The 25559-nt window shown below is 44.9% G+C and overlaps 1 protein-coding gene across 2 annotated transcripts; it reads right to left on the bottom strand.

Annotated features, from left to right (window-relative positions):
- Positions 1-2271: 2271 nt before the first annotated feature.
- Positions 2272-23561, bottom strand: LOC126543461 (uncharacterized). Of its 2 annotated transcripts, none has more exons than XR_011890345.1 (5): positions 16677-16893; positions 12938-13140; positions 8769-8875; positions 5513-5614; positions 2272-2493 (listed from the first exon to the last, which is right to left on the bottom strand). XR_011890345.1 is itself a non-coding variant. In XM_072284762.1 (5 exons), exons 1-5 carry the CDS (start codon positions 23333-23335, stop codon positions 2300-2302), a joined length of 636 nt encoding a protein of 211 aa, XP_072140863.1. In that variant the 5' UTR covers positions 23336-23561; the 3' UTR covers positions 2272-2299. The 2 variants fall into 2 exon arrangements, 1 of the variants encoding a protein (XP_072140863.1); XM_072284762.1 differs by lacking the exon at positions 16677-16893 and adding an exon at positions 23306-23561.
- Between the last annotated feature and the right edge of the window lie 1998 nt (positions 23562-25559).

The raw sequence follows: 25559 nt of genomic DNA, 5'->3' as shown, positions 1-25559 counted from the left end.
CAAACGAACAAAATTTTTGTTCTTGGCTGGAACGGTGCGCGTGTGGTTTCAAAACCACGAAGAACTCCGTTACTGGGATACCTGTAAGCTGAAGGTGCGAGATCTCTTCGGAAAACCTCTGAGTCAGAAGGGCGTTGCTAAAGAAGAGTTATCATCACGTGTTCAGACGTCCGCCGAAGGCTACGTTGCCTATATACAAGACGTGCTGGCACTCTGTCCCAAGGGCGACGCTGAAATGCCAGTGTCTGAAAACGTCGGGCATGTCTTAAAAGGTATCGCCGATGACACCTTCAGTTTGCTCACTTGTAAGAACTTTACTTCGGTTAATGATATTGTCACGGAGTCCAAGTGTTTTGAACAAGTGAAAAGTCGTCTAATCTATCAGCCATGTGCACGGTTCGATGCCTTTGCCATTCTTCCCGTCTTTTCATGAGGGATAATATGCTGACTCCTAATGTTCTCCTTCTGCACACAGTTGCCATTGTTGATGCCATTCTGACTATACCGACGACCGCGTATTTCTTCACATTTTAAATCTTGGTTTAGTACGCAAGTTATTCAGATGGGCATGTCGCTCCGCAACACGTCTAGCATGAAAGATACTGCCATCTCTGTAGTCGATATTCCATGCTTGTCTGCAGCCACGTGCTATCGGAATGAGTTCGGCAACGTCCGACCCCGGCATATTTTCGAAGATCGCTGAGACCTGTTTCCCTCACAGACGGTGGATCTTTGTCGCTCCCTGGTGCCTTATCGCGAAGTCTTTGACTTTGAGGATCGCCCGATGGGGCCGACTTTTGTTGTGACCCATAAAGAAGCAACTGGCGTTTTAATGTTACGCACAGAAAACACAATTTTTCGACATCTCTCTGTACTTCTTACTTCAGTATAACAGCAACAGAAGTCGCTCGAAGACGGTTGGTTTCTGGTCGGGTAGTGTTCTTAAAGAAAAGACGGAAGTATGCATAAATAACAAGCACGACTGTGCACAATGAACTTTGTCCGAATGCGATGTCTATATTATTATTCACAAACACGTCAGAATACACAGGCACTCGGTTTTGTAGCCTGGCACTGACGCCGTGCTCTGGTAAAACATTGAGAGCCATATAATTGCTCGAAGTGCAATATAGTTGTTGTTTCGCGTCCCTAGAATGTTCGATTTGGGAAGTAGTCGGGCAGAATAAAAATATAATGTGGGATCAAGTCTCATGCTTTCCCTAATGCTCAAGTTGGAGCTTGGGAAACTAAGCATGACATATTTGGAATTTAAAACTATGCAACATGGTGGAAGTCCAGACGGCACTGCGTCTTATTTGCTATTGTCTGCCGCTGCTTGGCGCTGTTTTAAGTTATCAAGTATTATTTAGCGCAATTGAGTCAGTCGCAGAGGTTGTGAGATATGGTATTAAAAATGTCGCATGCGCGTCAGCAGGACTCATCTATGTGATTTCTCGCATAGAGATATAGTGGTTAAACACCCCTTCCTCTCCCCTCCAGTCACAGTCTGCGAAGTAGAGCGGAATGACCGCTCTGGGTAGAATCCATAATCTTCTCATAAGGTCTAGCATGAAAACACAATGTTCGAGAAAAATTTCTGTGCGCGGCTAACATCCTGCAGGCTTTCTGATCGCGATGCAGGACTGAGAAAGGCGTTTTAGGTGCATCATAGAAATTGGTAATGTGGTTTTGTCAGAACAGCTCGGGATTTTGGTGTAAGCAGCTAGATGCGATGCGACGCCATGTACATAAAAGGTTGCCATGCAGCATGCAGAAACCAGGTGTGAAGAACATTGGCATAAATTGACTGAAAACAATCAGTGAAAGCTTAAAGTAGATATTTCGGAATGCGAAGGCCCCGCCTTCGCCGTTGGCATGATAGGCCAGGATAGGGGTTAGCATGCCATATTCTAGTTGCTACTGTAGGAACTGACGCCAAGGGAAAAAAAACCAAGAAAGAAATATAGCAAAAATGTTGATGATTTTCTTTAAATTTCTTTTGGGCACACTCACTCGGAACAGAATCATTATCTAGTTTTTACTGTTCGTACTATTGTCCAATAATTTTCCTTTTCTACTATACATTATTTTCGTACATATAAGAACTTACTGTATAGGCCATCTCGCCAATCGCCTTCGATGGCACCTGACTTGTACAAAAGAATAGGCATCAACAACGTCCTCGTTCATCGCGTTGGAGCGATATTCTTCGCCACCAGCGGCGGGGTGTCAAAAGCGCTAATGCATGTCGAAGCAACAGCAAAATCATCCTTATTAATATTTTTCACCATTGCTCACTTTATTGCGTTCGAGCACACAACTCCGGAATATAAACACTTTGAACATTTGATATGTCGCACAACCGTTTGAAGTAACTATGGCATAAGGTCAATTTAGTTCTGTGCTTTATGTCCCATTCGGTGTTATTCAAGTTTGCGGTAATCCATAGTTCACAATGTGGCTTCCTTCGGATGCCGCTTAGAGGTGGTCCAGCTTAAATGAAGAAAACATCACGACAGCCAATTAGCCAAAACGTTCATATGTTATGTTAGTGCATAATATCAATCCAATCATATCAATGATGTATTGGAGAAATTCCTTGGATATAAATACGGTCGATTTTTGTTTAAGCTCGTGGCCGTGAATAACCTATCCTATCCTTCTAAACGAAATCCCACAAATGCTCTTGGCATCTCGTATACCTAATAAGCAACCGGATGGTGATGCGGCAAGAACTGTCGTTCAATGCTCGCGCTCAACATGGTTTAGGTTCATGAAACGCTGCGTCGCTAACTCCCAATATTGCGGCGTTTTTCGCCTACGAAGAAGCAAAATCGATGAGAAGTACCTGCTTGTCGTTTCGTTATGGTGGTGGTTCCTATGAGTTGCACGTTATTTGGCATTAGTGTGGCCTGATTTTCATCGACTCTCAGTAGAGGACACTAAATTAATTTATCAAATTTTCTTTCAGTTTCAGTTTCAATTTATTGTCCTTGGAATAGAATTATTGGGTAAGAGAATACATACAGAAAATAAGCAATTATAATATATTTACAAAAGACGCAGTGAGAGGGCGTGCTGACTGCATTTAACTTTATATTTACGTGGGTAAAGAGTCGCGGTCATTCTTTGTAATTTCTGACATTGCTTATAGTCACAGATATTAAAAGTATGTGCGAAGCAGGCGTCGCGTGTGCTCTTAACGTCGTTTTATGTACTTCCCTATACACTACTTTTTCTTAAAATGCCCTACCAACATACTGAGAGAGACACTATCACGTGCATCTCCCTCTGCGCAGATACCCCAGATTTCGCCGCCTCAATATATAATGACTTTATAAACCATTAACCTGAAATACTCCTGAAACCGATACAATAACGTACGCTAGCCTGATACACTTTAAGCTGATAACAGATTAGAATTTGCTAGCCGCGCCAGCTAGCAAGCACTGGCGTGGCACAATGGTAGAGCAGCTGACTCCCGTGCGGCTTTTCCGGGTTCGATCCCGGAGGGAACCGTATATATTTTCCACATATCTTGGGATAGCTGCGACAGGCGGTGGCGCCGATCCACCTCGTCAGCCAAAATGGTTATTAGAATAAGCACATATTAGCTTACGCAGTAAAAAAACTCTAGCATTGCGACAAAAGATGCCACTCAGTGTTTGCCTTCGTTTTTTTCCTGGCCTTATCCCTGTGGGCGCTGCCATTCTAACCCGCCATTTGTTTCATGTCATGGAATTCATCCTCGTCATTCCACCTGCGTCATCTGCTTTTCCTTCTACCGTCGTTGTAACGCCGGATCTCTCGTCGTCATTCTACTGTCCTCATGCGGTAGTCGTAATGCTGTTGTCGCTATACCATGGACATCATTACGCAACTGCCAACTCATTGTCTTCATGTCTTTGTACTGCCGTCGTCGTTCTACTGACATTCCTTAATTCTACTGAATTCCTTAATTAACCATCTCGTGGTCCTCATTGCATCGTTGGCATAGAGTCGTAATATGAAGATAGTCGTTTTCATATAACCGTGCTCATCGGTGAACTTCGCAGGCGAGGGCCGCAGGGAAGTGGGACGATACGTATTTTAAATGAACGTGCTCTTATCAATACGCTGCGTTGCTACAGTGTTTCAATGATAATCACATTATGTTCGCCCATGATCGTGAGATGAATTGTCCCCTAATATTTCACAATTGCTCCTTACGTAGAGGGTTCAGAATTTAAAAAAAAATACCTTCGTATCAGTCGCGTGATACTGGACTACCGCAGCCGCCGGTCGTGTGCCATAACTGATGTGAAAAATTTTCACACGCATTTCCGGCAGTATCACATGTAAAACTTGCAAATGTAGCGTTCATCAAATACATCATCGCAAAGTTCTGGCTTGCAGTGCATTTTATTTATGAATGGGCGACATGTGCACAAGGACAATGCATGAAGTCCTTTGTAACTGCCCTTATAGAATGTGCAGAAAGTGATAACTTGACTCCACCTGCGTCTCATAACCACTCCCCATAAAGAGAACAAAGTTCTAAAGAGACCATTAATCAGGGCAGAAGACGAAACTGAACCTAAAATAGAAATAAAAACGCTATTTTACATTAAACCGTGACTATACGGGAACGGTACAATTTGTGTTTTCCCTCCTCAGTGAAACCAAATGAATAAAACTACGGGTGGCGGTTCGGGTTCGCCACCTTTTATGAAGCTTTGGATCAATGCGTTGCCAGCACTTGTGGCTCAACTGTGCTTCTGCATTTGTAAATACACTCTATCTTCTCGTAAATTTACGGAAAGGAGTACCGTTAGTGAGGTTCTCAACGTACCACCTGAGGCGCCAGATTAGCGGCTCTGTTAATGCGACAATAATTGCATCACTTTGGACACGCGAATTCACGCGACTGTGATCTGTGCCAGGTAGCTTACAGAATGGTGTTCCTATACTTTTCTTTGTCGCCAATATGACCGTGCTTGGCAGGCATTGTTCTCTTCGTTGGCGCTAGTTAACCGGCCGTTCAGAAAAAAAAAAGTGCTACTGTGTCTTCGACCGGACATGCGAACGAAGCCAGCACGGTGGAGGACTCTGCAACCCTCAGTATATTGTCGACTCCTTCTATCTCGTTGCCTCAACAAAGCGTCATTTCGCGTGGATACCAGCATTGCTGTTGGATATACATAATGATTTGGTAACTGCGTGCGGCCTCGAATATTCACTGAAGCTCAGGAGCAACGACGGGCTCTTGAGCAACATACATTTGCCTTGTAGCAATCCAGTAGCAACTACTGGATTGTGCACATGAACCGTTTCGAAGGCAATTGAACGGTAATTCTCTCGCTCCATACTTGAACCGGAACTGTAACGTCTTCAGTTAACCGAAGCCAGTACCGGAACTAAAGAAATGTCTGGGGTCAACAATCTGCCCTAATAAATCGTTAATTGTAATATCGAAGCTCTCCAAGTCTGTTGGCAAACTAATGACACCTTAAGAATAGAATGAGAAACTTACCAGTGTGAATAAATGTTATTGGGAGCACATTGACGACTGCGCAAGTATCGCGGGAGTACAGGAACTGCCAGAATGGTGGGTCAAGAGCGTATCCGTAGGCACCTGTATGGTCAAGCACAATTCAGTAAGGTCTGAATTATAATCGGGCCTCACAATCAACGTAACACCAGGTTCGTGATAGAAGCTTCCTCGATGACTTCGGACTATATTCGCCTTCCTGGGGTGTTTTAGCCTCCACTTAAATATAGGTAAACGAGCCGTTTTGCTCTGCTTGACAATCGACAAGCAGCTGCTAAAACCGGCACTCAAACGCACTAGCTTATTCTCAGACAGGTCGATGCATCCACGAGTCGCTCGGCATCACTTACTACACTCAGCAAGGAGAAATAACAGCGGTTTCGGACTTCCTTCACGACCGCTTCATAATGCCGCCACTTCCCAGGAACATGCACCCGATGCACCTCGCCATGAGGCGCAACAAACGAGCAAGTGACCAAGTTTGGCAACAGCAACGAGGCGGTGTACGTAGACGCCGCGCAGGATGGAGAAGGCCGAAGCGCACAAGCGATCGCCGTTGTAGACTGCACGGGTAGGGGCCTCGCAAGCGCCACGGTGACAACAGTACACACCGAAGCGGCCGAAGGAGCCGCGAGAGCCATAGTAGTCGCCGCGGTGCCGAACGCTGCGATCGTGATCAACGGCTAGCAAGCGCCGATCCGCGGCTTGGCGCGCGGCCGCGTCTTTCGGGAAGCGGCCCGCATACTCCAAATTTGTGACGACGGCGACTCGACATCGCCCTCGCAACCCCAAATTCCATGGTCTTCCTCCTCTGGACCCCGGCACACGCCGATGTCCCGCTCGCGGGCAAATAGGCGGCTCACGCCACGTCTCGAGGTCTCACGCGCCGAGCGGCCGCAGATTATGTGGCTGCTGCCTCCGCCTCCGAGAGCGGGTCACCTGATCTGCCGGATCGGGACACTACAACGGAAATGCAGCAACATGAATCACAATGGGTGTGGAGCGATCGGCTGACTACCTTCAGATACCTCACCCGTCACTTCAGAATCGAAAGACGCACATTCGAGCTACCGCACGACAAATTAAACAGGAACGAGACCGTAACCTTACGCTTGCTCCAAAAACACACCTACCCTAGCGCCGCCGTCTTACATCACTGCTACCCGGTTTTATACCCAGCGGATTTCTGCAAAGCGTTCGGACAGGGAGCAACGCAGCGATTCATGCTCTGGGAATTTGCCGGCAACAACGGTACTAAAACCACCTACGTTGGCGACGCGTCCATAACCGGCTGTTACCAGCGTACGGGAAACCTCTAGCTCGCTTCTTCGCGATGTCGCCCCTACTGCGGGGGCCACCGGGGACCATCTCCATCGGCGTCACCACCGCTGAGAGGCGGCTCTCAAAACTTTGGAGTTGAAACACCAGCTCTGCGCGTCCGCCAAGCCGAAGGTGCCGTCCGAGTCCAAGGACTTCGAGCCGCCACCTGAGGCCACCAAAAGAACTGCCGGACAATTATTTTTAATAAAGCTTCTTCTTCTATTAAAAGACATTGCTGTAAGCATCTACTGGTCTGGTTTCTAATCGCTCAATCATTTTGTTGCAGCCATTTCTATTTTGAGAATCCGCGGAATGAAGTAGGCAAACTACACTAATTGAAAAAAAAAAGTGATGTTTTGCGACTTCTTGCCAGATATGCTGCGTTAGCGCAGTATCCCTAGTAATATACCGTAGTTAGATTTCGGCGCATGTAAAAGAACACCAGATGCTCAAATATAATCCCGCGAGCTTTACTACAGCGTCTCTTTTAGCAGCAGTGTTGTTATGGGACGCTAACGCACAGCCAGCAGATCAATCTTTGCATGCATAAACGTATACAATACCGCTGCACAATTTCTGATACTGGTAGTAAACAAGATTGACCTGTCGAAACCACACCCTCCTGTATCTCAAATATGCAAGCGAAACGAATATGGATTTCTAATAAAGGGAGCTTCGCAGGTGAATAAAAAATTGTCCTGGTCCAGGATTCTGACGAGGGGCCAACGCCTTATTATAGCTGCCGTTCTACCATCTGAAGTAACCAGGAGGCTTTCGATTGCATTAAGATGGCGAATAACTTGGCAACTCGAAGATAATACGCAGGATATATCAGATCACTGCTGCGAAAGGCCTCAACGTGGAGGAAAGTTTATGCAGTGAAAGAAAATGCATTCCATTAGAACATAGCACGAAGCTACAAGGAAAGCCGGTACAGCTGCCTCAAGAAGAAACAGAAAAAAACATTTAACGTTGCTTCAAGGTTTCGGTGCATCATTCTCATTCGCTTCCTGTTCATGACACTCCGGTTTTTCTTTGTTTGCTTGCTTTCGTATAGTCACTATCAGAATCTTAATGAAAAAAGTGTCGCATTCGTCATTGGTTATATTTATAAAGAACGCTTCAGCCTGCAAAAAAAAAAAAAATGGGGAGCAGTGCATTGAAGCGATAGCAATGTTACGCTTAAGATTGAATGCCTCTCAGAACACTTGTGTCACGCAGAGCACTGACAGATAGTTTTTCTTACTGATAGCGATGTAATAATCCCTATCCACTTTTGCAAAAGTGTGCGATCCCTAATTTTTAAACTTCAGGTGTGTCTACAGGAGAGCTTTATGAAAAACGCATTTCGACGTGTTGTGGATGCGGCATTTGCTTCTCCCGACTTATTTCATGTTAGCACTTAGTTGGGGGCTGAGAACCATTCGTTTAACGAAGTGTTTTAGTGTCGCTGTGGTTTCACTGTATTGACTTTGGACATTTCACATATGCAACGGCATTTTTAGAGCGTGTATTTTAAAACGTCGTTCTAGTAGAAGCGAAACCGGGCTCAGCGCTGCTAACGCGAGCACTGGTCATGCGCAGACTTCAAGACACGTCTCGGGCTGGGCTCGGACTTCAAGCGCGGGCTCCTACGGTTTTCCGAATATTAAATGTAGGCCAAATAACAGCGGGGACAGCTGCTCCAAAATTTGTTTCTATGTTTCAATGCACTGCATACTAGGCAAATTGTTAGCGTATAAAGGCAATTTCTATTCCAACTATGACGAAACTATGTTGGAAAAAGCTTCACTGCCGTCTGACAATATGAGAAATTATAAAAAAGGTAAACTAAATTTCTCCAAGTAACACATGGTAATACCGAGAAAAGTGTAGTGTCACTCGCTTCACTTTTATGAATGACGACTAGCGTACTTACTCATAATCGTCGTTGAGTTAGCAAAGTTGTACTTTTTCTTGCGTACTATCATTTGCTTCGGGGGAATATGTGTCTCGTAGAATTGCATGCGAAATTTCGCAATCGGCCTAGAAACAATAGAAAGAAAATATTTTGGTTCTCTTTTACTTATTCCTATGTTTGAACACAGAGGCTAGAAGAAAAAGTTAAAGCAACGGTATCCGAATCCTTACACCTTATTTCCAGGAAAGTCGCAAATGTGACTGGGATATGTCCTTGTTGTAGTATCAACAGTGTAGCTTGAATATTGCACTTCCATTCTTATGGCTTCATTTCGTTTAATCTTCAATCTAAATGATAACCGACGGCCATCGTAGTTTACGCTGCACAATATACTACATACTTTGTTGTTTATACTGAATGGAGCCACATTCGATGCAGCTTCTTTATCACGTAGAAGCGCTTTAGGGAATATAAGCATAGCTGTTTATGTAATAAGCTTATGGACCAATAATGAAAATAAAAAGATATTCTTACAGCCGTGAATAAAGAAATTCACCTGCAATACGTCAATAACTTAACATCTTCACGAAAAATTCACATCGGATGACCCAGCGGATTTTGCATTGCAACACGTACGCACACGACAGTTATTTTGAATAGAAGCTGTGGCACATTTAGAGCGGAAGACGAGGTAACACACTGCAAATTTCTGTTTGTCTTTGGCATGCCTGCACACTGGGATTCTGGCGGGCATTATTAGCTCTCATTGGCGACGTGAGTGCGCGGACAACTCCAGCTTAAATAACAGCTTTCGGCATTTCCCAACGCCTTGCCTAAATTGTTTAAGCGGTTCCCGCACCAGTCCTGAGATGCAATCATGCAGCCACACCCGGTTACTTTTATTTCCTTACTGGCGCCATACGGGAAAATGTTTTTTTTTATACCGTATGGGGATACGGGTGGGTTACAAGTGCGTGGATGTGGCATTTCCTCCATTTGAATAATATTTTTGCCTAACCTAACCTAGGTCCACCTCCTCGAATAGGCAATGACTCTTGTAATAATTATGTTCTTTTGCAGAGGGCTGTATTGCCCTTTTTAAAAGTGAGGACAGTCATTTAAACAAGCATTTATGTATTCTTATTCAGCGTCCTCTCATCATCATCATTATCAGCCTGGTTATGCCCACTGCAGGGCAAAGGCCTCTCCCATACTTCTCCAACTGCCCCGGCTAGCGTCCTCTAGCCGGGTTTGTAGAATTAAGGTATTTCTTTTAATAAAAGCCTTCCATGCGCTTCGTACAAGTGTAATGAGCTGGTTTTCACCCATGTTGAATTCTGTGTAATAAAAGTGCGGTACAAGTAGTATTAGGGTACAAGTATTCTCATGGAAACCCTGAGGAATTGTATACAAGTGCAATGGATATTTTAACGAAAAACAAATAAAAATTGGCACAGCCAGTTATCCGAGTAAGCACAGAGGATCACATGGGACGTTCTCATATACAAATGTAGCACGAAGTATATAGCCAGTGCAGTTAGCGGTAGCGGTGTTATAAAAATAGGCATCAAATCCTCTCGAATGTGGATCGGTGTTCATTTTCTCCTACCGGCGTGATAATCATTACCAGCCACTTTTATGTCTACTGCAGGGCGAATAATGCGCCCATTGATGGTAAATTTCCCCAGCCATGTGCCAGCGGACACCGTCCCAAATCTGAGAATTTCTCATTTTATCAAAGCACGGAGTTCATCGCCGTTTTTCAATGTGCTTTTCCTCCCTCGGCAATCATTTGTTAACCCTAAATGTCCACTGATTACATGCCCTACGCTTTAGATGGCCGGCCGAGTCGTGTTCTACCGGGTAACCACTTTTACAATAATACAACTTGGAGGAAGACACGCATTTATATGCGAGAAGTTCCACGAATGTTGTCATCATTAGTGCAAGATATCTCATTCTAGTGAGATTGCGCGTACAAAGCGAATAGCGGCGTACGTTCTGGTAAGCACGCGAGCACCAGCGATTTGGATGGAATGTAGGAGTAGTCGTGCGTAAATATCCCCCGACAGTTCAGCCGTGGATCAGATGTTGGCGGCCGACGAAATGTGATCACGGCTAACGTTCTGCAGAGAGTGGCATTTGTTTGCCGGGGCACAACTACGTACCACAAAGAGGTAAATACCTGACAAATTTATTGGGCAGTGCCCTTCACTTCACCAAAATGGCAACGTAATGAAATGTCACCAGATATGGCAGGTAAGTAAATTAGGCCAACTCAGCATCCATGCGCATAGCTATCTTTCTGCGACCAGCTTCCGTACCTTTAAGCAGCAAGCATCAGAAATATCCCTTTGCAGAAAAGTTTCATTGGACGTAGGGCTCTGGAAGCATACATGGCGCGATGATCAAACGTGCCACTAACGTCAAGCCACTTGCGCATGCCGTCAACATATATACTTGGTTAGACGAACAAAGATGATGAATTTCGTAGGTAGGGCAATGTGTTTGAAATGAACATTTAGAATCACTTATTTAAATACTTTGACAGATTTGTCATCGGAAACCATTTTTGAAAAAAAGAAATATTGAACAAAGCATGCCAAACCAAATGTACCTTCTTGCTTTAGGGGTGTCCGCTCTTTGTCTACACTTCCCTGTGTACCATTGGTTTGTGTGCCTTTTCGAACGCCGTTATGCAGAACTGACTCCCAACAAATAATTGGCAGTAGAACCCGAACGAAAGGATGGGTTGATTTTACTGGGAATATATTAAACTATATGCCCGTTGAATCTTATTTCGTTCGAGTTCATGGCACAAGAACACCGTTAATACTAATACTTTCCCCAATCTAGAGTCAATACAGTGCGCAACGAATTGTGCATAAGTTGAAGGAAACAATACTTGTGTATACTAACATCATCACCCTAACGGCTGATTCGAGTTCATAGCTCTGTCAATGTGGCCATTCGACGTGCAGTGGCGCCGGAAGCAATACCTTATTCGCGATTGTTTTTGCACAGGAACATTAGGGTACACTATACTTCGATGGCTATTATGAAAAGCAAACAGTTTTTCGTTTTTCATTCAGATACGAAGTTGTCTAACAACAAACTTAACAGGGATAAGCGGGCTAGTTGGTGGTCGTTAATGGAATGCATCATGCAACCGCACTGAAAAACAAGGGACAAGGAAGGAACACACAAGACAGGCGCGCCTGTCCGCGCCTGTCTTGTGTGTTCCTTCCTTGTCCCTTGTTTTTCAGTGCGGTTGCATGATGCATTCCATTAACAACAAACACCAGAACTAGAATGAACTGGTTGTAGTACATGAAATAGATAAATTAGAACTGCATGCGTGTGATCTAAAAAAACCTTTGTTTCAGCGATAACGATGTGGTGGTAGGCTCGTCAGTGATGAGGGACTAAGACAACTTTGATAACCATTGTTGTACTTTTCTTTATGACATGCACTTCTATTGATAATCCATGGACGATGCTTGTGTGAAAATGAAAGTGCTGTCTGTCATGTGTAAGTCTGCTGAGCACTGACCCGCATGGTTTGTGGCTATGGTGTTGGGCTGCTGAGCACAAGGTCGCGGGATCGAATCCCGGCCGCGGCGGCCGCATTTCGATGGGGGCGAAATGCGAAAACACCCGTGTACTTAGATTTAGGTGCACGTTAAAGAACCCCAGGCGGTCGAAATTTCCGGAGTCCTCCACTACGGCGTGCCTCATAATCAGAAAGTGGTTTTGGCACGTAAAACCCCATAATTTAATTTTTTTTAAGGTTTGTGAGTGCAGTATTGAGATTTTTTAAATTACTGGTAGCTAAAGCAAATAGTGTGCATATTATTCATAGTAACAATTTATTGAAAAGGTATAGCAGCACAGGAGTCATGACATGCCAAAAAAACACAATAAATACGAGGGCTAAAGAGATCCGGGTTTCTAAAACCTATTAGTAACAGTTTCGTTATACTTTGCACCGCAGAGAAATAAAACGTTAATCTAAAAAAAGAGCCTATAAAAGCGTGTTATTCATCCATGATCAGTCCAAATAAAATTGTCTCCTAAACATCTGAAAAAAAAAAAAACCTGGAAGCTCACGGAAATTCTTTTCACGGAAATTTCTTTTCAAATAGGCACCATTGACAAAGGTAAACATTTTTGTGCGAAGACATTACCAGTAACTGGCGTTGCTCGCAAGATCCTCATGCAGTTTTTGTGTGGAGCTTAGGTTTCGATAAGTGAAAGTCTTTTGCAACTCGCGCTTCTCGGTGTCCATCACGGCTGAAAAGGGCGACATGACACATATACAATCGTTGGGTCCTCCGGGCACTTTGTAGGTCCTTTGCACCATCACGTATTGCAGACGTCTCCGAAAAAACTGTAACGTCAACAAAACGTCTTTCAGTATGAAACCGGTAATACTAGCATCAGTTTCACTAAAATGGGGTAGCATAAGGCATTCTTCTTAAGTAAATTTATTCATTGCAGCCACTATAATTTTGGAAGTCGGTTGCAACGTGAATCACCTTATTGGTTTTCCTAAATTTTTTTTTTCCGTTATGTGTGAGGTTTTTCAAAAGCGTCGTTAGCATCAGAAATACATTGCTTGTGTTCTTTGTTGGCGATAGCGTTACAAAATTAAGGTACACTTCTTGGCTACGGTAAGCCTTCTTAACCTTTCTTAACCTTTCTTAACCCGCCATCATTTTTAAAAATTCAGCTTCCTTTTGCAGACGTTTCAACTCCTCCCTGGCGCACGCACATTGCAGCTGTGTCAGTATATCGCCACAGATATGCTGGCAATCACACCCACACACACACACACACACGCATACACACGTCTGTGTGTGTGCGTGTCAGCATATCTGTACTGTTATGCTGGCATAATTGAAATGCGTGTTTGCCGGAGAGGAGTTCAGGAGTCTGCAAAACGATTATATATATATATATATATATATATATATATATATATATATATATATATATATATATAGTTGAATAAACGAAGGAGCACACTTACGCAAATTCCATTTTTAATGTTGTAACGTTTCGGCCGTGGCACGGCTTTCGTCAGAATACACCGGCCGTGCCACGGCCGAAACGTTACAACATTAAAAATGGAATTTTCGTAAGTGTGCTCCTTCGTTTATTCAACTACCTATGCACCGGACCTACAGAACTTTTCCTTGAAATATACATATATATATATATATATATATATATATATATGTATATATATATACATATATATATATATATATATATATATATATATATATATATATACATATATATATATATATATATATATATATATATATATATATATATATATACATATGTTAATATATATACATATATATATATTTATATATATATATATATATATATATATATATATATATATATATATATATATATTAAGAAGAGACAAGAGAACATATAAAAAATATATATGTATACCCTTTGTGTGTTCGTCTATTAGCCCTGGCACACGAGCATGCAAATACTCTTTTGCATAAGCGGTCGTTTACCAAGTTCAAATACTTTCTAATGAAGAGGCATTGCATAGCTGACACGCGGCACGGACCATTTCTTTCTAGTGTTTCCTTCTGGACACGCTACCGGAAGCGTGGCGCTAGCGTTCGAAACGAAATTGGACAAAATAAACTGGTGCACTACGAAATGTAAGGTCAAAACTTATTGTATTACACGTTTTACAGCGAAGATGTCTGCCTCTACCATCCAATGAAATTTTCGTGTCGTCATACTCCCCATACGTGAGGATCCCAGGGATAGTGCAATGCCGGGCCGACCCTCAGCGGAGGTGAAGCAGACGTTGAGCATTCTCCATACGTGCGTCGGTCCCGAACTTAGTGCAATACTGGCCTGACCCGCGGCGGAGGTGAAGCAGGCGTTTAGCACTCCCCATACGTGGGCCGTTGCTAGTGCAATGCCAGGCGGACCCCCGGCAAAGTTGAGCAGGTATTAGGCCCTCCCCGTACGCGGTCCGATCCCGAAGACACTGCAATGCCAGGCTGACCCGCGGCGGCCGTAAAGCAGGCGTTGAGCACTCCGCATACGTGGGCCGATCACGAAGACAGTTCAATGCCGGGCTAACCCACGGCCGAGGTGCCGTTCGCCGTTAAGGGTCCACATACACAGCTTCGTTGGTCGTCCTTTGTCAAACAGTGGCGGGGCATGTGATTTTTTTCAAATAAATTTAGCAACGCCAGATTAAGACACATTGATGTAAAGATTTATTGTATTAGTTTAAGGAGCGTTTGCGGAAATTGCGAAGTGCACATTGTTTTTCTGGCAACATTTAGCTTTTCTAGCAGAAGAAAACGAGCATTAGTGGGTTTGCGACACCTTCTGCGAGACGTAAACCTATTTTTTATGATGAGCACAGGCGACAGAACAAGACGCATTTGCGTGTTTGTCATAATGTATGATAAGTGCTAGCAGCCGCTGTTTTCGAGGCTACTCCTTGTTGGCCGTTAAAGATATCGACGAACTCCGCTTGCAGAAAAGACCGCTTCTGATAAAGGCATCGCTCCCTGTCTTGTGTCTGCAGGCAAATCTCTTTTTCGGAATAAGTATGTTTGCTCAAAAGGCTTTCGAGTGCCCGTGTGACAGGGGGTATATTTGAAGCTCGGCAAGTATTTCTGTTCGACCAATGTATGCTGACCGTGAAATAACTGTAGATGATAGCCAGCCAGCGCAAGTGTATTCCGGGCAATTAAACGCAATGTTAAATCTGCATGTACAACCTAACTTTAGAGGTACCTATAAAGAGGCCACACCTCCTAATAAGATTGCTCATGCTAATCAGCAAATTCTTCGACTAACTAGGTTTTTTTTTTTACTTAGGGGCTGGTTATACCACTGTGTAAGTGTCCATTTTCGTCCCATCCCCAAGAATGCGTACGAGCATAAGCAAGTATCACACAAGAAGCATGGAACTACTTCAGTGTATTTAAACATCTGTCCTAATTTTCTCTGCTCACACCTGTCTTCATTCTTCTGCACACAAACATCATACTTCGCGTTGGTGTCCGAGGCACCGCTTCGTAGAAGTCTCACACCGCGCTTCCGCCGAATTTGGGGACGCTTTTCGGCATAGCGTGTGAATGGTATGGTTCATAATTATTAGGACCTCTGAGCAATTATTTGTGAATCATTGCGTCGCATAAAGTTGAGAATAAACGCGTATTTTGTAGATGGTAAATATGATCATTACACGTAACGTTACATTTATTATTATGTACAAACGTTACACGTACAGCATTTATTTAGCCCGCTCGTCACACATGTAGATTCGGATATATACGTGGTCTTCATAGCTTTTTCTACTTTCATTTTTTTGGCTTCGTTCTTTTCTTGCCAGCATCATAACAAGGCGGATCGATTAAGTAAGTGGGACTTTTCAGCCATATCAAAGTGGTATTTTAACAGTATAAAATGTTTACATAGAAAATTTCTATATAAACCAAAGTCATGATATATTATATGAGAAGAACATGTCTACAAATGTTGCATAATATCTCGTGGCTATATAAAAATTCTGCAATTTTAACATTCCATCGATGTAGCTCTCATTTGGGATAAGAAAGTATATCAACTAAGGAAAGAACGCTACAAACTTCTTTCCCACAATATTGGATTTAATATGATGACATGGATACAGCAACGCTGCGGAGGAAGTTTGACATCTGCACTTGCCTGTGTATTAGTACATTTTCCCATATAATAACTTAAGTATATCACAAATTGTCCCTCCTCCAAGGAAGCTTAACATACTGGAATAAGATATCGCAGAGACGTGAAAGCGTGCATGTTACTGCGGTCATTACATGCTGTTGTTTGAAACCAGGGACATGGAATTGGTAATACTGGAGTGGTTTCACTTACCTCCCATCCGTCCATTATACTTAAAGGACGTTCTACCTGCCAATTAGATGAACCGCTTCCAATTATTTGAGCAAAAACGAAAGAAGGAAGCGGAATTAGCAGTAGCATCATTAAAAGCACCATATTTTTTCCCGCAAGTTCGCAGCACATAGATTTGCCTATGTCTTTGCAATACTGTGTCACAGGGCTGAAGAAGGAACTGAGTTCTCTAAGCAATTGTCTTGACAGGCTTTTCTGATTGTCCGCGCGCAGATGCTAGTTCCCTTTAGCCTTCCGCATACTGAAACATAAATATCCGCATTCAGTGTCTATGCATGTTGCTTGAGAAAAGCGTGCATATATATGTGTGTGTGCTTGAAGGATAGATTCTACAGGTCGCGGCATTGTGTTACTGTAAGAATATATCGGAAGATACTTGTTTTTCCCAGTTCCGCATACTGTTTTTCACCTCTGTACCACTCAATCTTGTTGCATTAGACAATACGCTGATTCATGGCCTTTTCTTCAAGCATATATATATATATATATATATATATATATATATATATATATATATATATATATATTGAAGGAGATGTACCCAAAGTCATGCCTACAAGGCCTAAGCTGCAGCACATTTCTTTAAAAACATTTGTATACCTGACAGAAACATTGCATTGCCACGCTTTTTCTACTTAAACAGCTGTATTTCTCTCCTCCTTTCCGCAGGCTTCCTTTTAAATACATACGTTATCCCGCGACATGTCTGCAACGCAGCGAAAACCCACAAACTTTCTCGGCGTAAAGTGTACCCATGAGTACCTTGCCGTAAAGATCCACTGGTTGTCGGCTCTGTTCTCTGCAGAATTCCGCAATACTGACCGAATAGTTTAATGCAACACATATACTTCCTTCAAACGCAAGATTCCTTTAAGTGGACAGAATTCGGCTCTTTGACCCTTCTGTGCAATTATAAGCTGAATATCTTTCTTTTGTTTCTTTCGTGAGTTTTTGTACTGGAATAGACACCTTTGTTGCCGAGTGCCAACCACCGCTCCGATATGCACCTGTGCTGTTGCGCGAAAATTTTGAATCGTCGCAAGGCGATAAATTAAACAACACCTAAAACGACTTTAACGTTCAAGCTTCAGCCACTGCAAAAGCAGTTTGCGAACTCTTGGTGCAGTGATGCGAGAGAAAATAAACTTATTCCAACAGCGCTGCTTCAACGTCAACGTCCGCAAATTCCTTACAACAGACCCCGTAAGTTTTGTTTGTACATTCCATGAAGTAAGGCCATTATAATCAAGATAAAGATCAGCGACACCACTGTCACTGATAGCTGACTCATTGCTAACACTTTCAATGCATACATTTCCTCTGTTTTTCTCGCGGGTGATACACAGCTTATCAACTTCAATAGAGGAGGTACTGACGTTCCAAAGCTTGCTGTCAGTGAGGAGTGTGTATTTGCTGCCTTACTTAACTTTTATACAAAAAAATGCGAAGGCGCGGGTAATATACCACACACCTTTTACAGATACGCTGAAGGGTGTTGGTTTTCATCATACCTTTGCATTATATATAATCAAAGTTTACTGTAAGGGTAGCTTCTATTGGACTGGAAAGTGGCTAAAGTAAACCCCACTCAATAATACAGCCATAAATGTTCTGTAACTAACTACAGACCGATTTCACTCGTCGAGGAAAGTACTCCAGCACTTTACTTACGTACATCTAAGCACCCATCTAAAAGAGAGAAACTTCATATCCTTGAGGCAACATGTCTTTCGGCGTAGCATGGTCACTGTTACGCAATTGCTCCACACAACTAATGACCGAATGGCAGCACTATATAAGGAGGGCAAGTTCATATATTTTTTAGATTTCTAAAAATTTTGGATGGTGTGTTTTATGCCAACTCAATCATAAACCTTGCATGTGTTCTACGGCGTCAACAGATCCTTCAACGGCTTCACTCATATTTATCCAACAAAAAGCAGTACATTCACATAGGCGGAAAAACTCACCACGTGCACCCGTCCGCTCAGGCGTTCCGCAAGGTTGTGCCTTTGGTTTTCTTCTTAACTTATTTATACAATCAAGCGCTTGATTCACCAGTGTGTTGCCGCTTATGTGCCGATGATTGTGCTGTCTACTTCAGCATTCAGTCAGCTGAAATTTACTAATATTGCCGATGCTGGGTGTTTGAACCTTTGAGGCCCCCCGGCGGAGGCAACACACCTCTTCGGCCTCTGCTTCACATAAACGGCACCTCCAGACTGACCCACCTGGAGGAAATCGGCAGTCACCTTTTCTAAGCTTGTCTTTTCTAACCGCCAAGGTGTTAGAGCTCCGTTGAACCTTCGTTTGAAAAAACAGGTGTCATAGTCCCAGAGAATGTCCTAATGACATCCACTCGCCTGCTCCCACCATGGGAATGGCAGACCATTGAATGCGATGTCTCTTTCGTAGAAATATCTAAGAGGGCGCCAGAAGCACTTATACAATTTCATTTCGGTGAACTTCCAGAGAAGTACTCCTGTACAGAATACTATACCGACGCTTCCAAGTCCTTTAAGGAGTTTCCTGCGCAGCTCTGGGACATTTATTTTCTGTATCCGGGGCACTAAATCCACACACAAGTATATCTACAGCGGAAGCCTACGCTATACTATCGGCTATTCAAAACCTAAGGCTTCCAAACTTGCTCGGGCTATTGTGTTTACAAATTCATTAAGTGTAGTCAGAGCTCCACTTAGTCCAAGAAAATATAAGAACTCAGTTTTTAGTGAGCTGTACAGTTTGTTGTGCTCCCTATACATGTGCAATCAAGTGATTGTCATATGCTGGGTACCTGGCCACAAAGGTATAAAAGACAACGAAGCTGCTCACGAAAGGGCTAGGTCAGTAACATTTATCGACGCAGATTTAGATATTCCCATCAATGCCACAGACCTGAAGCCTTTTCTACACCGTAAATTGAGGAATCATTGGCAAGGAGAGTGGGATACACAAGCAATGAAGAAGCTTCACATAATAAAACCAAAACTGGGGACCTGGATAAATGGGAAGATAGCAAGGTACGAGGAAGTACTTCTTTGCCGATTAAGGATAGGCCACACATACTGTACCCACTCTAATCTCTTGACTGGGGCGACCCTCCAACTTGTGTTAAGTGCGGCAATAGTCTCACATTCCTGCATGTTCTTATTCAGTGCCCTACAAAAGATACAGAGAGGAAAAAAGTATTTCCCCTCTGCATATCGCGAAGATATACCTCTTCACTCTGCATTCTTCCTTAGCAATGAACCGTTTTTTAGTCTGCAAATAGTTTTAGATTTCTTAGCCGAAACCGACACCCTGAAAATCATTTGGCCAGGCAACCTTTAGCACATGAATAACAGGCTTGCATTCAAGGGCTCTTTTGGAATTCTGGTTTCATTGTTATGCTTTGTTGCATCATGTTTTCAACGAAAGCCCATTGTCATAGCCCACATCACTAGCCAGTCAGTGTCATTATTTTAGCACGTATATATTCTACGCCATTTATAGCGGAATTTTTTAGGCCCTTTTACAGCCATAACACATCTACCATGATAAGCTCATTGTGCACGTCATCCATAATACATCGTTAACATTACCACTTGTCATGGCGCTCTTTGGCCAAACCTGGCCCTTGCGCCATAAAACACCACGCGTCATCAGCTCCGCTACTCTTTCGTGTTGTTGGTGATCATCATCTTTATCCATCTCGTGGCACTGTGACATAACACCTGCAGGCGGAAGCGCCGACCCGGCACCTTCCACATGGCGGCCGTATGATAGGGCTTCAGACGAACCACGTGGACTATATCAGTTGACGTGGACGACGGGGAACCATCGGCTGAGAGAGAGACAGAAGGGAAGATGGAAAGGTAGGGAGGTTAACCCGACTGAGTCCAGTTTGCTACCCTACACGTGGGGAGGGGAATGGGGAGTGAAAGAGGGAGAGAGAGAACTTAGGTGTAGGATGTCTATAGTCGGGCACTCAAGTCTGTTGCCCTCAGGTAGCGAAAAAGCGCTCGGCTGAGGCTACTTCATAAGTCACATCACTGAGCTCTGGGACAACGCGGTAAGGGCCAGGGTACCGGGTGAGCAGTTTTTCCGAGAGTACCACACGCCATCAAGGAGTCAAAAGGAGGATGAGGTCGCCGACGGAGAACTGGACATCAAGATATCCAGTTCATAAAGAAAATTCTGTCTTGCCTGCAACTCAGAAAGGCAACGGTGGGCAATCTGGCAGGCCTGCGAGGCTGGGGCTACAGCGTCGCGAGCGTACTAGGACGGGCACTCGTGAGCAGTTGGCAGGAGCATGTCGAAAGGTGATGTCGGGTCACGACCAAAGAGGAGATAGAAGGGGGAGTAGAGAGTGGTGTCGTGACCTGACGAGTTGTACACAAAGTCACAAATGGAGCGCGGTGTCCTAGTCACGATGATCTGAGGAAACATACACCGAGGGCATATCTCTAACTGCATCGTTCAGGCGTTCAGTGAGGCCGTTCGTTTGCACGTGGTATGCTATCCTGAACTTGTGTTTTGTGGCACAAGAGTGAAGTAGGTCGTCAATAGCCCGAGATAAAAAGTAGCGGCTCCCGCCTGTGAGACGCGGGCGAGGAGCTCTGGGGTGTAAGACGACGTCTTGGAGCAGGAAGTCTGCGACGTCAATAACACCACTGTTAGGGATGCCTCGTGTGACGGCATAGCGGGTTGAATAATCGGTTGCAACGGCGATGTACTTATTGACAGCTTTGCAGGTAGGGAAAGTACCCAACAGGTCGAGGCCAACACGATAAAACGCTTCGGTGGGTATATCAAGCGACTGGAGGGTCCCAGCCAGAAACAAAGCAGGCTTCTTAAGACGTTGGCATGGTTCGCAAGTAGATACAGGACATCGCATGGCACGGCAGAGTCCAGGCCAGAAAAATTGTAGCCCGACACGGTTCTAGATTCTGGAAACACCCAGGTGGCCAGCGCTGGGAACGTCGTGGAGTTGCGCGAGTACAGTTGCTTGGAGATGAGAAGGAATGGCTATCGGCAGTTAATGTCCTTCTGTGCGCATATTTCGGCGGTAATGACATGCGTACAAAACGAGGAACAAGAGAACAAGTGAGCAACAAGTCAGAACGGAGGCGGCTCATGAGAACGTCGCGCAAGGATGTATCATACGCTTTGCTGCTCGCTGATGTGGTGGAAGGAGGAGAGCGTGAATATTCCAGCAGTTGCTGCACTGACGTCAGGAGCATCAACGGGGTGCCGAGACAAACAATCGACATCGTGGTGTAGCCTAACGATCTTGTACACCACCGTGTAGGGGATTTCTTGAAGACGAAGTGCACAGCGACCTAGACGACCCATTAGATCCAGAATTGTCGAGAGCCAACAGAGAGCGTGATGGCCGTCGTCGACCGTGTAAATACGGCCGCAATTTGCTCACTGCCCATATGAGAGCTAGACACTCGCGTTCTTTTATGAAGTAATTCAGTACAGCGTGTGGGAAAGCAGATGACTTGCGTACACAATAACTTTGTCATGCCCACGCTGACACGGAGCTAAAACCGCGCCAATTCCAGAGCCACTAGCGTCTGTATGGACCTCTGTTGGCCCCGCAGGGGCGTCTGCGTCAGCAGGCGTTTGGTGTGTTGCGACACCACGTACCCGAGCACACGAGGGTTGGACCCTCCCGCGTGTAGCCGTGCGCGGCTCAGCCGTGTCTGGGGAAAAGGGGATCCTGGGGGTTGAGCCGATGCTGGGTGTTTGGACCTTTAAGGCCCCCCGGCGGAAGCAACACACCTCTTTGGCCTCGGCTTCACATAGACGGCACCCCCGGACTGACCCACCCGGGGGAAATCGGCAGTCGTCTTTTCCTGTCCTCCTCTCCAATCTTCGTCTTTCTCTCTTGCCTTTTTCATCTTTCCTGTCTTCTCTTCACTTCTGCTAACTTCCTAGTCTTCTGGCGGCAAGGGTTAACCTTGTGTAGCTAGCCAGCCTTGGTTATGCTGTATTTGGTTATAGCAGCGATGTACGGCTGGCGTTGGCAGGGTTTCTCTAGCAGGAACTCCTGTCACGTCCCCCTGTTGGGCTCCATGGTGGGTGGTCGGCATCGCGGCCGAAAACCCTACTGTACTCATGGAAAACGCTTTTCCTAAACTCCCTGATCGCCCTCACAAACGAGGGCGCACCGAAGATCTCTTTCAGTTTTTAGGACGACAAGTCCAGAACTTTCCTAGATATCATGTGATCCACTCAGAAAACCCAGACAAACTAGTGCATAACATTTCACCGTTCCTTGTTTCGAAGTCTTTAACTGAAGTTTTTGGAACAGGATATAAGGCGTCGAGAATGACAAGTGGTGATCTTCTCTTGGAGCTCCACGATAAGAAGCAGTACGAGAAACTGCCGAAACTTGTCTCATTTGGCGAGACCCAAATAACAGTAACTCCGCACCGTACCATGAACACCACCCGCGGCGTTGTCTCGGACGATGACATGCTAGAGCTCACTGAAGCTGAACTCTTGGAGAGCTTCAGTGAACAGAATGTCATAAATGTTAAGCGAATTAAGATCAGGCGAGACGGTAAAGAGATCAATACGAAACACCTGATACTCACTTTCGGTTCAAGTGTCCTCCCCGAGTCCATCGAGGCCGGTTATATCAAACTTCGTGTTAGGCCATACGTGCCCAATCCTCTCAGATGCTTTAAGTGCCAAAGGTTCGGCCACAGTTCACAGAACTGTCGAGGCCGGCTGACATGTGCCAAGTGTAGTGACACTGAACATTCCTCCGAAACATGCCAGAAGACTCCACATTGTGTCAACTGTGATGGCGAGCACGCCGCATACTCGCGCGCCTGCCCGTCCTGGAAAAGAGAAAAAGAGATTGTGACAATCAAAGTCAAAGAAAATATATCTTTCAAGGAGGCACGTAGGCGGGTGTCATACCTGTCTAAGAGCAGCTTTGCCGATGTGGCGCGTAAGGGGGCAGCGTCACAACGGCCTCCGGCGGCTGTCCGACCCACAGGCAGTGAGCCGGCAGTTACGCCATCTGCCCCCGCGGCGGTTGCAGCTAGCGCTGCTCCGTCAACCGAGGAGGAGGGACCATCCACCCCGAAGGTGGGTGCAGCCGAGGCTGCCCCAACCTCCGAGGCCCCTTCCAGCACTGGCAACGGCCAGCGCAGCCAAATCCCTCAGGGAGCCCCATTGACCTCCGGGCTGGTGGGCGCAGGGGTCTTGCCCTCCAAGGCGGGACTCTCTCTGAAAACCTCTCGCTCGCAAGAGCGCTTGTCCGGCGCCTCACACGAGGCAATGGACACTACACCTGTCCCCAAGGCGCACCAAACGCCTAAGGAGCGTCGAGAATCGCTCGAACGCTTCAGAAAGAACAAAGGACCTATTACAGGGCCTCGAAAGGGCTCTGTAATATAAGGCATCCACTCCGTTTCCGTAAACACAGCACCAATTTACCTTAAACATGGATACACAAATCATTCAATGGAACATCAGAGGTCTCCTTAGAAACCTTGATGATTTGCAAGAACTCATCCACAAACATAATCCAAAAGTGCTGTGTTTACAGGAAACACACTTAAAATCCAAACACACAAACTTTCTCCGAACGTATGTTACGTTTCGCAAAGATCGCGATGATGCCGTCGCATCATCGGGTGGTGTTGCGATTCTTACTCATAGAAGTATTGCGTGTCAACCTTTACAGCTACAAACGCCCCTTGAAGCAGTGGCGGTTCGAGTTGTCCTACTAAACAAACTCATCACCATTTGCTCCCTTTACATACCCCCGCATTACCAACTGAACAAACATGAATTTCACTCCTTGATCGATCAATTGCCAGAACCTTATGCTGTTCTTGGCGATTTCAATGCGCACAGCTACCTGTGGGGCGACTCTCGTATAGATGCGCGAGGTCGCCTTGTTGAACAGTTCCTTTTTTCTTCTGGAGCGTGCCTTCTCAATAAGAAAGAACCCACATATTACTCTCTTGCAAACCGATCCTTTTCGTCAATAGATCTTAGTATAGTCTCCCCGTCTGTACTGCCTGAACTTGAATGGGAAGTTACCGACAACCCTTACGGTAGCGACCACTTCCCTATAGTGCTAAGATCATATAAAGAAAACGAATATCCACCATACGCTCCTAGGTGGAAGATTGAGACAGCTGATTGGGAGAAATTTCGATCTCTAACTAGTATCTCATGGGCTGACCTGTCTTCATTAGGAATTGACGCTGCAGTCGAGTTGTTTACAGCATTCATAATAGATGTCGCATTTTAAATGCATATCAGAAGTAAAAGGCTTGGTCTGCAAACGACGTATCCCATGGTGGATCGGCGATTGTAGGATCGCTCGTAAAAAACAGAACAGGGCGTGGGGGTTGCTACGCGCTTCTCCCACTGCAGAGAATCTAGTCAACTTTAAAAAAGTAAAATCCGAAGGCAGGCGAACCCGCCGACAGGCCAGACGAGAAAGTTGGCAGAAGTTTCTATCGAGTATTAACTCGTTCAGAGATGAGGCGAAAGCCTGGAACAGGGTCAATAGGATAAGAGGGCGACAAGCACATGCACTCCCTTTGGTAAACACAGAAGGCGATACCCTACAAGATCAGGCGGACTCACTTGGGGAGCACTTTGAGAGCGTGTCAAGTGCCAACCATTACTCGCAATCCTTTCTCAAATATAAACAAATAGAAGAATGTAAGCCACTCATGAGAAAATGTCAACAGAATGAACCATACAACTGTCCATTTAGCATTGCCGAGTTGAGAGCTGCCTTGAGCGCATGCAAGAGCTCTGCACCGGGATCTGACAGAATCATGTATGAAATGATCAAAAACTTACATAAAGACACCC

This window comes from Dermacentor andersoni, chromosome 10 (assembly GCF_023375885.2).
Source record: "Dermacentor andersoni chromosome 10, qqDerAnde1_hic_scaffold, whole genome shotgun sequence".
In the NCBI taxonomy this organism is placed as follows: Eukaryota; Metazoa; Arthropoda; class Arachnida; order Ixodida; family Ixodidae; genus Dermacentor; species Dermacentor andersoni.
Note: the sequence above shows the minus strand (reverse complement) of the source record. Positions and strands in the feature narration are given on the sequence as shown.